This window comes from Schistocerca serialis, chromosome 4 (genome assembly GCF_023864345.2).
Source record: "Schistocerca serialis cubense isolate TAMUIC-IGC-003099 chromosome 4, iqSchSeri2.2, whole genome shotgun sequence".
In the NCBI taxonomy this organism is placed as follows: domain Eukaryota; kingdom Metazoa; phylum Arthropoda; class Insecta; order Orthoptera; family Acrididae; genus Schistocerca; species Schistocerca serialis.
In genome coordinates this window covers 647,635,135-647,652,153 of record NC_064641.1, presented here as the reverse complement: position 1 = coordinate 647,652,153, position 17,019 = coordinate 647,635,135, and the positions used below count along the sequence as shown (strand labels likewise).

The following is a 17,019-nucleotide window of genomic DNA, read 5'->3' as shown; positions in this document are numbered from 1 at the left end:
ACCACATTCCTCCCCCGCAAATCGGCGAACGGTCGTGTTATAAGGCTTCCGCCCGCCGTGGGGAGGACCCCATGTTGACGTATGCGATGAGGTGGGGAGCCTAACAACAGGCGAGGCTGTGCCACCCGCACCCGGCCATTCGGTCCGAGGGGATCTAGGAAACGCCTGAAAACCTAGTCCAGGGTGCACGTCAACATGCAGTGTATGCGCCCGTAAAGGGACAGGAGGGGCCGAAGGGTCGACCTCCATTGCGTCGGGGTACCCGACGCGCGAAGACGCCATGTGGTCCGGAGCGGGCAAGAGTTCCATGGCGGAGGACAGCTGGTCACGGGAAGCGATCGGCGGCGCGTGACCCAGGGAGGCGCTTGGCGGCTGCAGCGAAGCGTCCACTGCGGGCGGCGCCGGCTGGAGGACAGGCGGCGGCGGCGGCGGCGGCTGCGGCGGCGCGTCGCCATGGGGCAATATGGAAGGCATCGTCGGTAACACCTGGGGATGAGGCGAGCCAGTAGATGGATCCCCAGGGCGCTGACCGGACGGCACCGTCGCTGAAAGCAGACGGGGAGCGGCAGAACCCGTGCGACGACAGAGGCGCAGCTGATTGAGATGCCGACGCACCTCACCAGAGGCCCCCAAAACCAAATACATCGCGTGGCCGAGGCAGCGAAGAATGCGCCCTGCGAGCCAACGCCGTGAACCTCGATAGTTACGATAGAATACAACGTCGCCTGGAGCAAAAGCAGGAGTCTGCCGCTACACAGGAACCTGATGCTGCGGGTGCAGCAAAGACATCAAGGTTCAATGAGGACGACCGTGGAGCAACTCAGCCGGCGAGCGACCATCTCGGGGCTGAGAGCGATACGAATGACAAAAAGTGCAACAAAGCGTCCTCCCGAGAATGCGACTCTTTCAACATCTGTGACTTGAAAGTCCGGACCAATCGTTCAGCGGCACCGTTTGACTGAGGCGAAAACGGCGCGGATGTCAGATGTTGAATACCATTGGCCTGGCAGAATGACTGAAATTCTGCGGACATGAATTGTGGGCCATTGTCGGAAACAATAGTCTGCGGAAGACCTTCAATGCAAAAGATAGCAGACAACGCATGGACGGTGGCAGATGACGTCGTGGAAGACATCCGGACAACAAAAGGAAAATTACTGAAGGCATTTACCACAACCAACCAACTAGCATTCCAGAATGGACCAGCAAAATCGATGTGCAATCGTTGCCAAGGGGAAGTGGCTTTCGGCCATGCAAAGAATTTCCGCGGCGGAGCGGATTGTTGTTCGGCACACGCCATGCAAGAAGAACACATATTCGTAATCGCAGCATCGATTCCGAACCAAGTACAGTGCTGACGAGCAAGTTGTTTCGTTCGCACTATACCCCAATGTCCCTGGTGAAGAAGCCGTAAAACAGAGGACTGTAACGAACGTGGGACCACGACTCTGGACTGATCATTATCAGAACGCAACAACAAAACACCACGTCGTACAAAAAGTCTCTCCTTGTGAGCAAAAAATCGGCGAACCAACGGATCCTCGATCCGAGACTTTGGCAAAGGCCATTGCGTAGCAACAAAACGCAAAATGCTAGCAAAGTCGTCCGTACAACTGGGGCGAGTGCTAGTCAGTATCTCGAGACCTGCCTTGTGGTGGCGCTCGGTCTGCGATCACACAGTGGCGACACGCGGGTCAGACATGTACTAATGGACCGCGGCCGATTTAAAGCTACCACCTAGCAAGTGTGGTGTCTGGCGGTGACACCACAGTGGCTTTCCTACCATGTTCAAACTTCAGACATTTCGTGCCTCGACTCATAGAACGTTATCTTTTTGTTGGTTATTCCACATTTCTACCATTTTTTACATCCCCTTTGCAGTTCCCTTCTGGGGATCCGAATGAAGGACTAATCCGGAATCTTTTGCCAATAGAGAGATCTTCATGACACTTTTTCAGTTACGTACCCCATGTCCTGTGGATAACATACCGTATCTTTAATGCAGTGGCTTCCATCGCCTTCTGCACCCTCTTGCCGTTCTTCATTGCTTATTCCTCCTACTTCTAGAGGCAGTTTCCCATCCCAAGGCCAAGATAGTACGCTGAACCTATGTCCGCTCCACCGGACTCTTTGACAAGGCTGTTAGCTGAAAGAGAGTAACTTCTTATGCCGGAAGTCTTTGGCCGCCTTTGCTGATGATTTTTATTCAAAATTCAAGCAGGAGAGGGCTTGTTCGAACCCGGGACCGAGGTCGTTTTGATTAATAGTCAAAGACGCTAGCCCTAAACTATGGGTGCCACTCGCTGTTCAATCACTCGTCAAAATATTCTTTCCAAGCCTGTAATATATCATCTGGCCGAGTGATAATGTTTCCATCGATGCAGTGAAGAGGTGCTGTCCACGGTTTATATTCGTTCCTGATGTAATTTAGGCTCGATATACTTTGCGAATGTCGTTTTCCTTCTGGTCGTTCTCAACAGTCTCTGTTTTGTGCCGTGGGTACAGCCTTTTTTTTTATCTTCGGTAGGTTTTGCTAGTTTCCTTCTGTCTCTCCCTGTAGCGCAGTTCTTATTCTTCGTTATTCCTGTCCTGCAGCTGTGCCACCTGGTTGTGATGCTAGCTTCTGCTATCTTTTTTTGTGTATCGTTGAAGCGTTTCTTTTTCTTTCGTTCTGTTTTTGGCAATGTGTTTTCTGTTGACGTTTGAAATCCGCCAAATTCCATTTAGTACTTGTAATTTGTTGCTCACTTCCACTTGACACTTAGACGTTTCACGACTGTAACTCAATGGTTGAACTTCGTGCTGCACTGTCTGTCCTTGGTGTTTTCTGTAATTTGTTTTCAGCTTGTCTTCCACAGATGCAACAACCACATAATGGTCAGAGCCTATGTCGGCTCTCTGGTACATACGAGTATCGCTGATGGGTCTCCTGTATGCGCGTGAGATTAATATATGGCCGGTTTGGTTTGCTGTCTTCCCATCTGGCGAATATCAGGTCTCTTTGTATATATCTTTGTGTGGGAAGATGGTGCTTCTAACACTCATGGTTTTTGATTCAGCAAATGAGATCATTCTCAGTTCGTTTTTATAGGTTTTGTCATGGAGGCTTTCATTGCCTGTCGTCGATTGCAAGTTTCCCTCTTTTCCTACCCTGGTATTAAAGTCTCCTATTCCGATTTTGATGTATTGCGGCAGGCTGCCATACACGTTCTCCAGCAGTTTATAGACAATCTCTTTTACAGCATCTTCTTTTTGTAGGTGTATGAACACACAACAGATACATTGGACTATCGACCTTTCGCTCATTCGTAGCACATTATTTCATTAATTACCTCAAACGTGATGACAGTTTCAACGAGCTGATTTGAAATGAGAAATGCTATTCCAAATTCGTGTCTTTCAGTTTGTATTCCGCCGTTAGATGTAGTATGTTGTCCGAGGTTCTGTTGGCATTTCCACGAAATCATCTTTCTTGTGCTGCAGAAATTGTTACACTGTGTTTATCAATTTCTTCTTGCAATCTTTGTATCTGCCCAGGTTTCCACAGACTCCTTGCATTTCATGTACCAATTCGGAAATCCCTTTTTCGTTCGCCATATCGTCATATAGGGTCGTTTCATAGAGGGTTGTTTCTTAAATTGTTGAGAGGCGTAAATGAGGGATTCGCAACAATTTGTTGTTGCGTGAGAGGGTTTTTATTCCTTAGCCAGCCCACAAACTGGGGGGGGGGGGGGGGGGGTAGGGGGGCAGGGGCTGTTCTGTCGGAGTTACTATAACTTAACCAGGGAAAGATGGTGAAGAAATAACTAAGGACAGCAGGAGATTCAGAGTTGCTTCGTTCACCAATCGGCTCTTGCGGATAAGGAAACGACAGGTAGTTGTGGGACACACTTCTTTTGGCTCTTCAGTTAGACAAAAACAGAAAAATATTGTTTGACATAAAATGCAAAACAACAACACAAAAAACAATTTACGTCACGAACATTGTTTGCCTTTGGGTAATGGTTATGATTTTGACAAAAAGTTTGGTACAAGAAAACGACGTGAAAGCGTTACATAAAAAAACAAAAAAAGTAAATGATGCTCGAAAGATGTGAGATTGGAGCAATAATGTTTGCTCAAATATGCATCATATGAAGAGCAACATTACGAACAATAGTTAAAACACTTAGTTAAACTTTCATCTCATTCAGTTGTTGAAGAAAGTACATGCATGTTAAGTGCCCTAGAAGCGTCAGTGAAAGATTACACCACCCAGTGCACACATCCGTATGGCTTCCTTATATTCCCATCTCAGACGCAGCTCAAACCACACACAAACTGGTGTGTCCTTGAGGCCAGGAATGAGAACGTTCTTCTGAAGGCTACTTGGGGAACAACCTGAAAAGACCACCGCACTGGAAGGTATCGATGACGGTACAGCGTTCAACAGCGACCGCGCCAGTTGTCTCCAGTCTCGCTGCTGATGGGCTGTCGATGCAGCCCCTGTAGCATCCTCCACACCAATCTCGTGCAACGCAGTAAGTCACGCTCGTCTGCAGACATGGTCGCCACATATTGTCGCTGCTGACTGTCACGTTGATGGATCTTGACACACAGATTGGTGGTCGTGTCGCCACTCATGAAGTTTTGGGTATGTCATTGGCATGGCAGCCAGTGTTAAAATTAAATTGTCCAGACTTCGCACTGACCAGAGTATCAGCACAGATCTGCCACGTTGAAGGGACCTGACATGCAGAGCGGTGGGCGTACGCCCTCTCATGATATCTTGGCTATGTGTCAGGCATGGCAGCTGGTGTTAAAATTAAATTGTCCAGACTCCTCACTCACCACAGCATTTGAAAATGTCTGCCACATTGATGGAACATGAACAGCTGGTGATAAAATTAAATTGTCCAGATACCGCACTGACCGTAGCATCGGAACAAATGTTCAGTATTGATTGGACGTGAGACTCAGACTGGTGGACACGTTCCCTATCATGAAATCTTGGGTATGTGATACACATTACAGCTGATGTAAAAATCAAACTTTTCAGACAACAGATCATATGGCCTACCATCAGGAGAATGACATATAAGCTCTTTATGTTCCTGATATTAGCTTGTAAGTAATCCAGTTGGAAACATGGTCCACTACGCTACATTTTCTACCCTTTTTTATTTTACGAGATTACATTCCTGGCTGCATGGGGTCGATCTTGTTTGATTCCTTTTTTACGTGACTGTACTCTCTTGTGAGGCGTTGTTGACTGAGGGTCCATATTTCTCAAATTATTGGTCGTAGTGACTTAACCTGTTAATACGATCGTTTGCAGACTCGCTAGCTGTAGCTTACAAGTTACGTGGGATAGACGTACGTACCTAGATTTCAGGTGATTATCTGTATCTCCCTGCCGTATGGTGCATAACGCAGCCGTCATCACGAACATTGTTCCTTCTCCTACTGCGCTGCCTACACAGCTATGGACAAACTTCTACAAAGTTGACATTGCCCGAGAAATGTTTGGCGTACTTCTAGAAAATAGTCATTGGCATTATAGCTCCACAACAGTGCATTTCCGGCATATGGTTAATTGGAAAATGGTGCTCGGTTCAATATTTCTATCCTGCTCTGATCTTATAATCAGGTTCTTTCTCTGTCCCCTTTATAAGTCTAGCAAACAACACAATCTAAGCCGCAAGCCATCACCCAGCATAACTGAACAACATAATACATTCAAAACACAAGACTTGGTGGTATTGCCCCCAGACGGGAAAGGAAGCACGACCCGAGATTTACAAATAAAAACATCCCAGACGCGATCTAGATGACGTCCGATGCCTGGCGTTTTCCACTTGACCCATTTTGTTTCGCAATGTGTGGGGTAGTCCCCTCTAGCATCAGGCCTCGTCAAACAATGTAAAGAGTCGAACGGTGGATGACTTCACAGGAGGGCCGCACGGCCCTGCACTACTGCTCGGGCTGCGCGGACCCGCGCGGGATGTGGTCGCTGCTGGAGGCGGCGGGGGCGGACGTGGGCGCCGTTGACTCTGCGGGCCACACAGCCGCCTTCTACATGCAGCACCCCGAGCAGGCGCCCGCCAGGCCCAGCCACAGCGCCGCCAACGACGCCTCGCAGGCGCGCAAGCTCACCACCGGCAAGGAAGGTAGGGCCGTCTGCTGTACCCTCATAGGGATGGGTAGTTCGCGAACGAACGGGTGCAAATGAACGGTTCACCAAGATGAACGAAAGGACCGAGGAACGAATTCCAAGGAACGATCTGTTGATAGTTCAGTTCGGTCGCTGCGGTCTACTTATAGTTCCCGGGAACGAGGAACGATCGGCTCATAGTTCACTAGTTCACTTCGGTCGCGGCGGTCACTTCGGCAGTTCTCGTTCCAGTCTCGGTCGCGTGCTCGTCTCAGTATCGGTCTCCCTCGGCCGCACTCGTCGTTCTTCGCATGGCCACCTGTCTCAGTTCCACTGCCGACTGCTCCTAGTTGTTCAGTATCCAGTTGTTCGTTTCGTTCACTGCGCTCGCCCATTTTACATGTGTTCCAAACTGTTCTTCCAGTTGGGTCTGGCTATTCAGCGTCCACGACCGGTAATCAAAAAGTATTTTATAGTTACGTAAATGACATAAAAATCACGTTGTATGTAGTACGTACGTCTTTTCAGGTAACAAAAGGGCATATCAGCTCACTTCATTATATCGATGAACAGCAGAAGACATACTTACAAAAAGGCAAGTTTTTTTTGTTATTCATATATTTTTTGGTTTCATCGACTTGATTTAGCAACTAACTTTCAATAATTTGCTTAATTTTTAGCGTAAGAAAATTCATATAAAACTATTTTCGTGTATCTTTCATATACAAAACATTACATTTAGGAAGGCTCTAATTATTTTTAAGTTTGATTGTTTCCAATTTGCATTATCTGCTAGTTTGGTTTCTTTGAAAAAAAAATTGGGTTGTGGGTTATTTTGGCTCAGTAGCAAAAGTGGTGCCTCTTCATTGGAAAAGACATAGATTGCCATAAAATCGTATTTATTTATTATCTCAAAAACATTTGTTCAGAAGGAGCTTTCAAGCCAAAAACTTTATTACTGTGAACTTAATTATTATTACTATTGCTGCATTAACTTTAATAATGCAACATAAAAACCTAATTTTTACTAAGCGTGTGACGCAAGTATGATGAGAAAATCACATTTTATTTTATGCTTCCATGAAGTCTACTTCGCCTACGAACTCAGAGACAACGTGAAGTATATATAGGGTGTAAACGATTATTGTTTACAACGTACCATAGCTATGTAGTGGAAGTCGAAACGAAGAACTTTATACAAGATACTTGTGGTCTATTAAGTTGGGAAACAGCCACCAACAGGTTTACAAGACTACATGTGCTATAGCCCATCCGCGTCGCGTGAGATTTTCATGTTCCCTTCTCCAGCTCTCTACTCACCATCATCGATTGTTCCGCAATTGTTGCTTGCATTAGCTTATTTCTTCACTGCCTAATTGTTACATGTTTGTCTGTTTGTTGAATCTGCTCGTAACGGGCAACACATCGTCCCTAATTGGCGAGCAGTCTGTACTCGGGGCCGGTTTTCCGTGCGCCACCCTATATTATTTCCCTGCCATCAGCCACACAACGTTACAGTTGGCTAAACGAGAGGTTCTGCAGAATCACAGAAATTCTTACACACTTCTAAAAGTGTGTAAGAATTCTGTGATGAATAAAAACTCTATACTCCAGGGGGGAGGCAAGTGCCCTCTCTTAGTGCCCTCCATCCTTCAGTCATCTACATTACTAGATTTCAGTTTTTCATAAAAACCACATACCAAGCACAAATGAACGGTGAACGAGTAAAAATGAACGGTTCCCAAAAAAGAACGATCAGCAGTGAACTAATTCCCAAGGATGAACGAGTTTTCCCATCTCTACTTATAGTCAGTTGCAGGAATAGCCAGTAAAATAAGTTGCACTTTCGGGCACAGGTTAGCGTACATCTTACTATTTAGTTTCTGGTCCAACACTTTATTTTACAGGCCCATCTTGATCACATAAAACTTTTATACTTCCTGTTACCGATTCCGGTTACTGCCATCTTCAGATTTTATCAAACGAAAACAGTTTGTAACCAACTAAGTTCAATTTGCTGACGCTAAATCTACAAAAAGCCTGGTGCTACATGATCAACAGCGATGCACACCAGCTGCACATACCATAAAATATTCTGATGTAGGTATCAACGTCAAATTATGCATGTAAGTACACAGTAAGCGCTGGTGACGATCGGGATGCGACTGGTATTTATACAAATAACTGAGGCCAGCAGAAAGCACTATAGCTAGAGTACATAATCAGTATCCAAAGTTAGTAGTTAAAATGCAGTGTGCGTAGCCATTAATTAAAATTACTTCACATGGCAAAATAAGCATCTGACAATAAAATATGTACTGAGATACAGGGTGTTTATAAATGAATATCGGGGCTTTAACGCTTTATAATGTTTATTACATTAAACTCACAGTTATAAATGATGTATCAAATGAAAGAATAACTCAAACAGTTTTACTAAGAACCTTATAAATGTTCAATGTCAGCACCATTTGTCACAAATCTTGATAAGTGTGTCTTCAGTGATTGTAGCAACAACTGCTTCAATCAGGTTTCTTAATTCAGGGAGGTCTGGTGGTATCAGAGGCACGTACACACAATCCTTGACGAAGCCCCAAAGGAAAAAATTGCATGGCGTTAGGTCAGGTGCACCTGGAGGCCATGCAAAGCAAGCCCTGTCATTGGGCCCCTTGCGGCCTATCCAGCACTTGAGTACAGTGAAGTTCAACCAATCACGTACTTCGCTATGCCAGTGAGGTGCTAGAAAATGAAGTCCTTTGGCTCATCTTCTTCCAACTGAGGGAAGGTCCATTGGTCAAGTGTATCAAGGTAAGAAGTGCCAGTTACAGTAGGTTCACCAAAAAAGAAAGGCTCATAAACTTTCCGCCGGGATACGTCACAAAAAACAGTCACTTTAGGGGAATCTCGTTGGATTTGTACCACCGCGTGAGGATTTTCTGAGCCCCAGATGCGATTATGAGTGTTAACATGTCCACTAAGGTGAAAGGTCGATTCAGCACTGAAGACAACATGATCCAGAAAATCTTAATCGTCATGAAACAACATTTAATTTTCGAATTTGGCACATAATCCATGGTCTGTCGGCTTTAGAGCCTGTAATAACTGTAAACGGTAAGGATGTAGTTGTACGCGTTTTCTTAAAAGTTTCCAAACAGTCGACATAGGATCTTGTAATTCACGGCTACACTTCCGGACTGATTTCTTTGGGCTACGAGTGAACAACTCTCTCACTCGGTCAACAGTCTCTTCACTAAATCTTGGTCGTCCTGTGCTCTTCCCTTTACAAAGACAGCCGGTATCTTCAAATTGATGATACCATCTACGAATGTTATTATCACTTGGAAGATCACAACCGAACTTCAGCCGGAATGCACGTTGCACGGTAACTACAGATTCGATCTTTGCAAACTGCAAAACACAAAACGCTTTCTGTTCACTAGTCGCCATCTTCGCTACTACTGCTGTCTAGCGGATTCCGCCGAGAAAACTGCGCGCTGCGCATGCGCACTGGTGCCAAACACAACTGTTTGAGTTGCTCTTTCATTTGACATATCATTTACAACTGTAAGTTTAATCTAATAAATATTATAAAGCGTTAAAACCTCGATATTCATTTATAAACACCCTTTCCAAAAATAAAAATGGTTCAAATGGCTCTGAGCACTATGGGACTTAACTTCTGAGGTCATCAGCCCCCTAGAACTTAGAACTACTTAAACCTGACTAACTTAAGGACATCACACACATCCATGCCCGAGGCAGGATTCGAACCTGCGACCGTAGCGGTCGCCCTGTTCCAGACTGTAGTGCCTAGAACCGCTCGGCCACCCCAGCCGGCCACCCTTTCCAATACGTACAATTAGATCCATACTTAAAATCCACATAACAAGTGCAGATAGTAATAATGGGAAGCTCCTAGCCTGTCAAAGTGAGACACATAATTGTGTAAAAGCCAGTATAAAAAGTTTAAAAATAAAATCACGTCTATAAAACGAAGTCTTCCAGCTTGACAAAACAATTAAACCGTAACATAAGTGTAAGGTAATCAACAAAAGAGTGACTAGTATTTAAAAAGTCGTTAATACATTCGGAGTGGTATCTCAATGGCGCCGCCTCGTGACTTCTCTGTATGACGTTCCTGTTTTCTTGTGGCGGAACTTGCGGAGGCGGGGCCCAGTCTCCTCATCGCTGGCGGCCGACGCACACGACTGCACGCCAAGCAGTTGAGGCCCTCGATGTTGCTCAAACCAGATTGAACAGTAATTCCAGTTGCAGTTTTCTTTGTACATAAATCTCCATTTCCTCGAGTAGGTTCAGTAATTGCCCCTTTGGCGTCCTATGCAACACTTTTGTATTATTCTCTGTTTCCTGTCGAATGTTTCTCTCTGCCCAAACGTGTACCGAAAGCGCCCTTATTTTTGTAATACGTATACTCTCTAAAACGTGTCTTCAAATTCCTTCCCGTCTGACCGATGTAACAGATCTGAAGATTGCAGGATGTCGAAACCGGTAATAGTGAAGAGTAAAATATGATCACGGACTCATTTTCAGACTTTACGTCTTCGATTGGTAAATCTTGTTCAGCGCTTGGAACATGATCGTGCAGGGACTGTATTAATTACTTGGAACAAATAACAGCACAAGCTACGCTTTTATGTTCGGTCATCATGAGCAGTTTGGTTCTCCAAGGCCGTTTTCAAGTGGTTGTAAGAATATGTCGTGGAAGTACACTTGCAGACTGTTTGTGAAGTGTTGGTCGTAACCTAGGTATAATCAAACGAAAAAAAGCTTTAGTTGAATAGAGAGAAACACAATTCACGCTAATAATGACAAATCTTGGGAATCATGAAACATATTAAGCTCGTTTCGTTAACCAGAAACAGTCTTTCAACACTTGGAACGACAAAACATAGTTTTACAGGTATGAACTGTGTTTTATCCTAGCAAGAGTTGAAACACTGTTCGTGCTAAACTAGCTCTGAACTATCTTAGCAAAGGAAACAACCAGACGAAGTCTCCGAATCGAATATAAAAATTGTCCATCTTTCTGGCAATGACGAAAACAATGTGATACTCGGCCCTGGCTCTAAAAGATAGGAAAACGACTCTCATCATTAACTTCACAACAACACATTTACGATAATGACAAAATCCGATATAAATTCTAAATCTGACAACACAGTACCGTAGGGAAAAGGTAGAGTGTAAGTTTCAAACAAGAATGTTCTATGTCCAGTGAGGCCAACAGTAGGCAGTCACAGAAATACTACGAAATCAAGAATCAGTCTTCCTGTCCGGGCCGCGTCTTCTGCAGAGTGGCCATGCTGCAGGATCCAGCGCCAGGAGGCTGGATCGGGCAGCGATTGCAGCGTAGCGATAACCACAAAGAGAGTTCCTGATTCTGGAAACGCGATAAGCATTCGGCGCCCTGCGATTTTTCCAAATGAATCTCCACTTCCTACACAGACAGTATAACCTTCGACGTGCAGTTAATTTAAATGAAAATGAGATTAATGTTGGTGTGACAGGCGGTAGTTTACTTCCAGTCATTTCATGCTATTGATATTATTTTACATCAACGAACTGAAAACGAAGACATTGTACGTACTATGATTACAAACTTCCCTTAAAAGTGAATGGTGACCGGGTGCTCCGTGCTGTGTTATGAACAGGTTTCATAATCTGTTCTTCTGTTCTGCCTGTTTTGGGTGGCTTGTGGTCACTGTCCCATCACGTCAGCCGACTAATGTGATGCTTTCTTAGAAGGCATTTGGCTAAAGAAATCAAAGTAAACAAAGTGTGTACATAAAGTAATCAATGAATTTAACACACAGAGCAGTACTTGTGCATACTTTACATTTTATCTGGAAATTTATCTAAAATCCAAGTAGCATGCACAATTAGATAAAAAGGATCAGCGAATAAGTGAAAATGGAAGATTCCCCAAAAAGAACGATCATCAGAGAACTACTTCCCAAAGATGAACGAGTTTGCCTATATATACTAATGTTCATGATGTATTACGATTAATGATAATAGTTCACTTCACTTCGTATAGTTTCACTACTAATCACCATGTATACACATAAATATACCCATAAGCATACACATATATTCACAATTGCTCTCACATTTTGGTAGTGACATTTTTTTAAGATCCTTATTGGGTTGCAACCCTCTTACCTTGCCTGTTCTAGAATAACTCAATAAATATGCCCCCCATGGAGTATACTAGTTACTATGAAAGGACCATTGTATAACGGTTGAAATTTTGTATTTTTAGTATGTATAAGGGAGGAACTATGATGGTTCCTTAGTGATACTTTCTCTCCTAGCTCATAGCTTTGTAACTTTCCAACCCTTTATCAAAGAGCTTCTTCCTCTGAGCAGTTGTTTCAGTTAATGTTACAATAGCTTTTCTCATTTTTCTCTTCCCAATCGATGTTATCTCTGGATTTACTTGGTAAAAGGACTTATCCGTCAGTCTCTTTCTACCTTTTGAAACACTAATTGACTAGGTGTGCATCCAGTAGACCTGTGAGGTAAATTATTAACAGTTTATTCAAACATATGTAAATAGATAATTTCCTGGACTGCTTAATTAATCAATATGTTCTAATGAATCTGTTTAGCTCTCTAATTGTTCTTGCAAATGGGTTTGCCTCTGGATGGAACCTGGAGATTAATATTGTATTTGATTTACCTCATTCACTCAAGAAACTTCTCCAGCTAACATTAGTGAAGTTCTGTGTGTAATCAGACAGTATTACTGTAGGCTTGTCAACCTTGAGGATGTAATCGTTTACCATTCTGCATGTTATGGCAGTGCTTGTGGCAGTTCTCAGATTGAAAAAGTTTGATATGCTTTGAAAAAAAGTCATTCACTGCTGGTATGTATTTTGCTCAAGATTAAGGATGAGGAAGAGTGCCACAAACATCTGTTGTAATGATTTGTAAGAGTTCAGTGATTAAAATACTCTTTAGCTCTTCCTTGCAGCAAATAGTAGGAGGTTTCGCCTTCTGGAATACTAAACATGTTCTGATAATTCTTAGCACTTTCCTCCACCTTTTGGGGAAGTAACAATAAGGACTTATCTCACTCAAATACTTAATAACATTGAAATGTCACCAAGCTTGATGTGTGTACAGTATTAATTTCTTCTCATACATGATGGGAATATACACATACCAGCTGATGGACACAGGGACCTAGCGAGAAACAGTACACCCTCACATAGTGATTCATAAGTTTTGTAGGAGGATTAGTGGCTAGCTGTTGTTTAACATTGCTCCAATGTAGATCCTTATTGTGTATGCTGATCATGTTTTTATACATATCAGTGTAGTATTTCCATTAATGCGTATATTGCAGTAACAGGACCCCAAATTCAGATTATGTTTCTTCTTTGAGGTAAGTGGGATAATGCATTCATCACCAAGTTATTGTATAATTTCGAAAATATATTCAAGTACTATGAAATATCACGTGACAGGTCACTCATGCAGTAACCTGCAACTCAATAAAATCCTTAGTTGCTGATGCTCGCAAAATAAGAATGAAATTTTTTGAATGCCCAAACAACTGCTAGGGCTTCTAGCTCTGCTGTCGAAAATGCTGTTTTGCACTTGGATAATAAGTGCCTGGCAAAGGCTTGGGCTGAACAGTTGGTATTTTAGTATCATGTTGTATTTGAATAAGACATGCACCAAATCCACCCAACAGTGTGTGATAGGCAGATAAAATTCCTTTGACACATCCAGAGCTGACCAGAAGAAATGATCTAGGTCAGATTTAAAATTTGTCTTGCTGCCAGTAGACATTTTATGTTACCAGGAAAATAATCAAAGATAATTGTTGCTGCATACGGATTTGATACACTGACAGCTATAATAATGGGTAATAAAGATCATTTTCAATCTAGTGTTGTAGGCCCTTACTGATCTTTGCGTATTGTGATGGATTATTTATGACAAACTTCACTAGCGAATATATGTATATTGACAGTGCAGTTAAAATGCCTATCTCCTTCAAGAGGTGCCTACATAACATCTTGGGTTCACACCCCAGATTCTTCTTATTACTCGCTTTTCTGCAACCTATATTTTCTTCCTAAGTGGAGAGTTACTCAAAAAATTTTCTATAAGACATTATTGAGTAGAAATATGGAAAACATGTCAGGAAGTTAATTCGTTGCTTCTGAGATTAGCAATTACACGAGGAGTAAATATGGTGAACTTAATCGTTCGTGACACTCAGTAAGATTCTTCTTCCAGTTCAAGTTTTTTCATGAATATGTTCACCCTAAAATTTGAACCATTCTAACCTATTTACTGACTTCTGCTCATGTAGTACAACAGTTGTTAGTATGACTCTATATGTTGTACAGAACTGAATAAAATGTGTTTTTTTTTTTTCAAAATTTAGATAGAATCCATTTTCTGAGAAACACTTAATATTTTTCTTTGGAAAACTTAATTTGGAATCTCTTCTGTTGTTTTCTCTCTAATTAAGATTTACGGTAATACTAGTATGATCTACAAAAAGTACCAATTCTGTTTGTTGAATGTTAGTGGAAGTTCATTTACAAATCTGAGGGATAAGAGTGGACACAAAACTGAACTCTGTGGGACTACTCGCTTTGTGATTTCTCTCCAGCACAGACTGAATTATTCAGCACTACTTTTTACATTCTGTTTAGGTATTATTCAAACTAACTGGGTATAAAACTATCAGTTCCACAAAATGTAGATTTTTACAAGAGAGTAACACGATCTACACGATCAAACACCTTGGAAAGATCACAAAAAATACCAACTGGTGACATTTTATTACTTAAGGCTTCCACTACTTATCGAGTGCATGTATAAATAGCATTCTCAAGGGAATCCAAACTTATATTTGCTAAGTAAATTGTTTCTACTTGTCAGACTACTCTTGAGCACATTATTTTTTCGAATATTTTGGAAAAAGATGTCAATAAGGAAACTGGATGATAATTATTTAAGTCTTTCTTTTCGACTTTCTTATGGAGAAGATTAACAATTAATAATTTTGATCTGTCTGAAAAAAATCCCTGTGCCAATGACGCATTACCTATACCACTCAGGACACTGCTTATTAAGTTGGAACAACTTTTCAGAATTCTATTTGAAATTCCCTCAACACTACATGAGATTTATGATTTTGTTAATTTCAGTGAATGTAGATGCTACTTCTTGTTCCTTAAATATTTATGGAGTGACATTTTAATATATTTTATTGCTTCTTCAGTTGAACAATTTAATCCTATTTTTGCTATCACATTTAGATTGTTAAAAGTACATGAAGCTTGTTAATTATCAGTCACATAATTGTCATTTAGTTTAATTGTTATGGTATCTTGTACACTGACTGGCTCTCCTGTCTCCCATTTGACAATATCCCGTACAGGTTTGTAACATGTATGAAACTGGTTCTGGTCTACCTTCCTACCATAGTTGCGCTAGGACGCTCTGTGAATGTTACAGGAATTTGTGTTGAACCTGCGACCTGCAAGGTAGGAAGATACCATCTCACACACAGAAGTATGCAACAGTGTGGACAGTAAGGTAACCAGACAATGACCTCAATGTCAGTTCTACCACACTACCTGTAAAGGAAACGGTATCGCTAACAGAAATTAGTGTAAGGTTTCAGGCGTAACTATATGTTAGCAAAAAATGAAAATGTTAGACTTTCGTTATTAAGGTGTATTTTTAATCTAAGTATGACTTCATGACATATTATAATACGTACAGGATGGTAAAATATTGATATGGGGTGTTCACAACTGTGAAGCAAAGTTCCTAACTATTCTAAGGTTCTTTAATAGTAAGATGGTGGACGACCATGTACGGGGGTCGATAACACACAAATAAATTAAATACAGTTGGGGCCAGAGATATCAATTGCGTTAAAAAGCGTAATGAAAATACCCAAAATTCGATGGGGGTCGTTAAAGAGCAATCAAGAAGAAGTACACATTTAAAACAATTCAATAACGACAGGGTATAAAGCACTCTACAGTGGCTGATCAGTTCTTTTCGTTAAATCGGATATCGGATATCGTCAATTGACCCAGACAATCGTGAATATCCAGAATGAGACTTTCACTCTGCAGCGGAGTGTGCGCTGATATGAAACTTCCTGGCAGATTAAAACTGTGTGCCCGACCCAGACTCGAACTCGGGACCTTTACCTTTCGCGGGCAAGTGCTCTACCAACTGAGCTACCGAAGCACGACTCACGCCCGGTACTCACAGCTTTACTTCTGCCAGTACCTCGTCTCCTACCTTCCAAACTTTACAGAAGCTCTCCTGCGAACCTTGCAGAACTAGCACTAGCACTTGCCCGCGAAAGGCAAAGGTCCCGAGTTCGAGTCTCGGTCGGGCACACAGTTTTAATCTGCCAGGAAGTTTCAATCGTGAATATGTTTAACTGCAGGTCATGGCTGAACGTACAAAACAATAGGAGAGACGGAGACGACAGCAATTTTGAGTGTCAACTGAATATCACTTGCCGACGTAGCACGAGCGCTCCTGTTTACCTTTTGTCGGCGGCGGCAGTGGCGGCTGTCAGCGCGAGCTGTGAACTTGAGAATATGTTCTAAATCTCTCTCGACTGTTAAACCCCAGTCTGATACATTATCTACGTCTTCAGTGAAGCCGAGACTCCAGTTCTTCCATAGCTAATTTAATTGGCATTATACACGCCATTTGACTGGAATAGCGCGTACGTCGTTGCCCTCAAATCGCTTGCAAGTGTTAACCGTAAGTGCTCGGTGCGATTCTCCGTACTAAGAGACATTGCAATTTAACTCCTTACGAGTTAAGACGAGCCTATGGACAAGTGTTCACATAATGATACT

General features: G+C 42.5%; 1 protein-coding gene across 1 annotated transcript in view; it reads left to right on the top strand.

Moving 5' to 3' along the window:
* LOC126474660 (uncharacterized) overlaps window positions 1-17,019 on the top strand; it is a 421,515-nt gene that overhangs the window by 69,877 nt on the left and 334,619 nt on the right. The window contains exon 5 of the mRNA XM_050102139.1: window positions 5,933-6,149. Within this exon, the coding sequence (XP_049958096.1) occupies window positions 5,933-6,149 (217 nt within the window). The remainder of the gene's footprint in view (window positions 1-5,932; window positions 6,150-17,019) is intronic.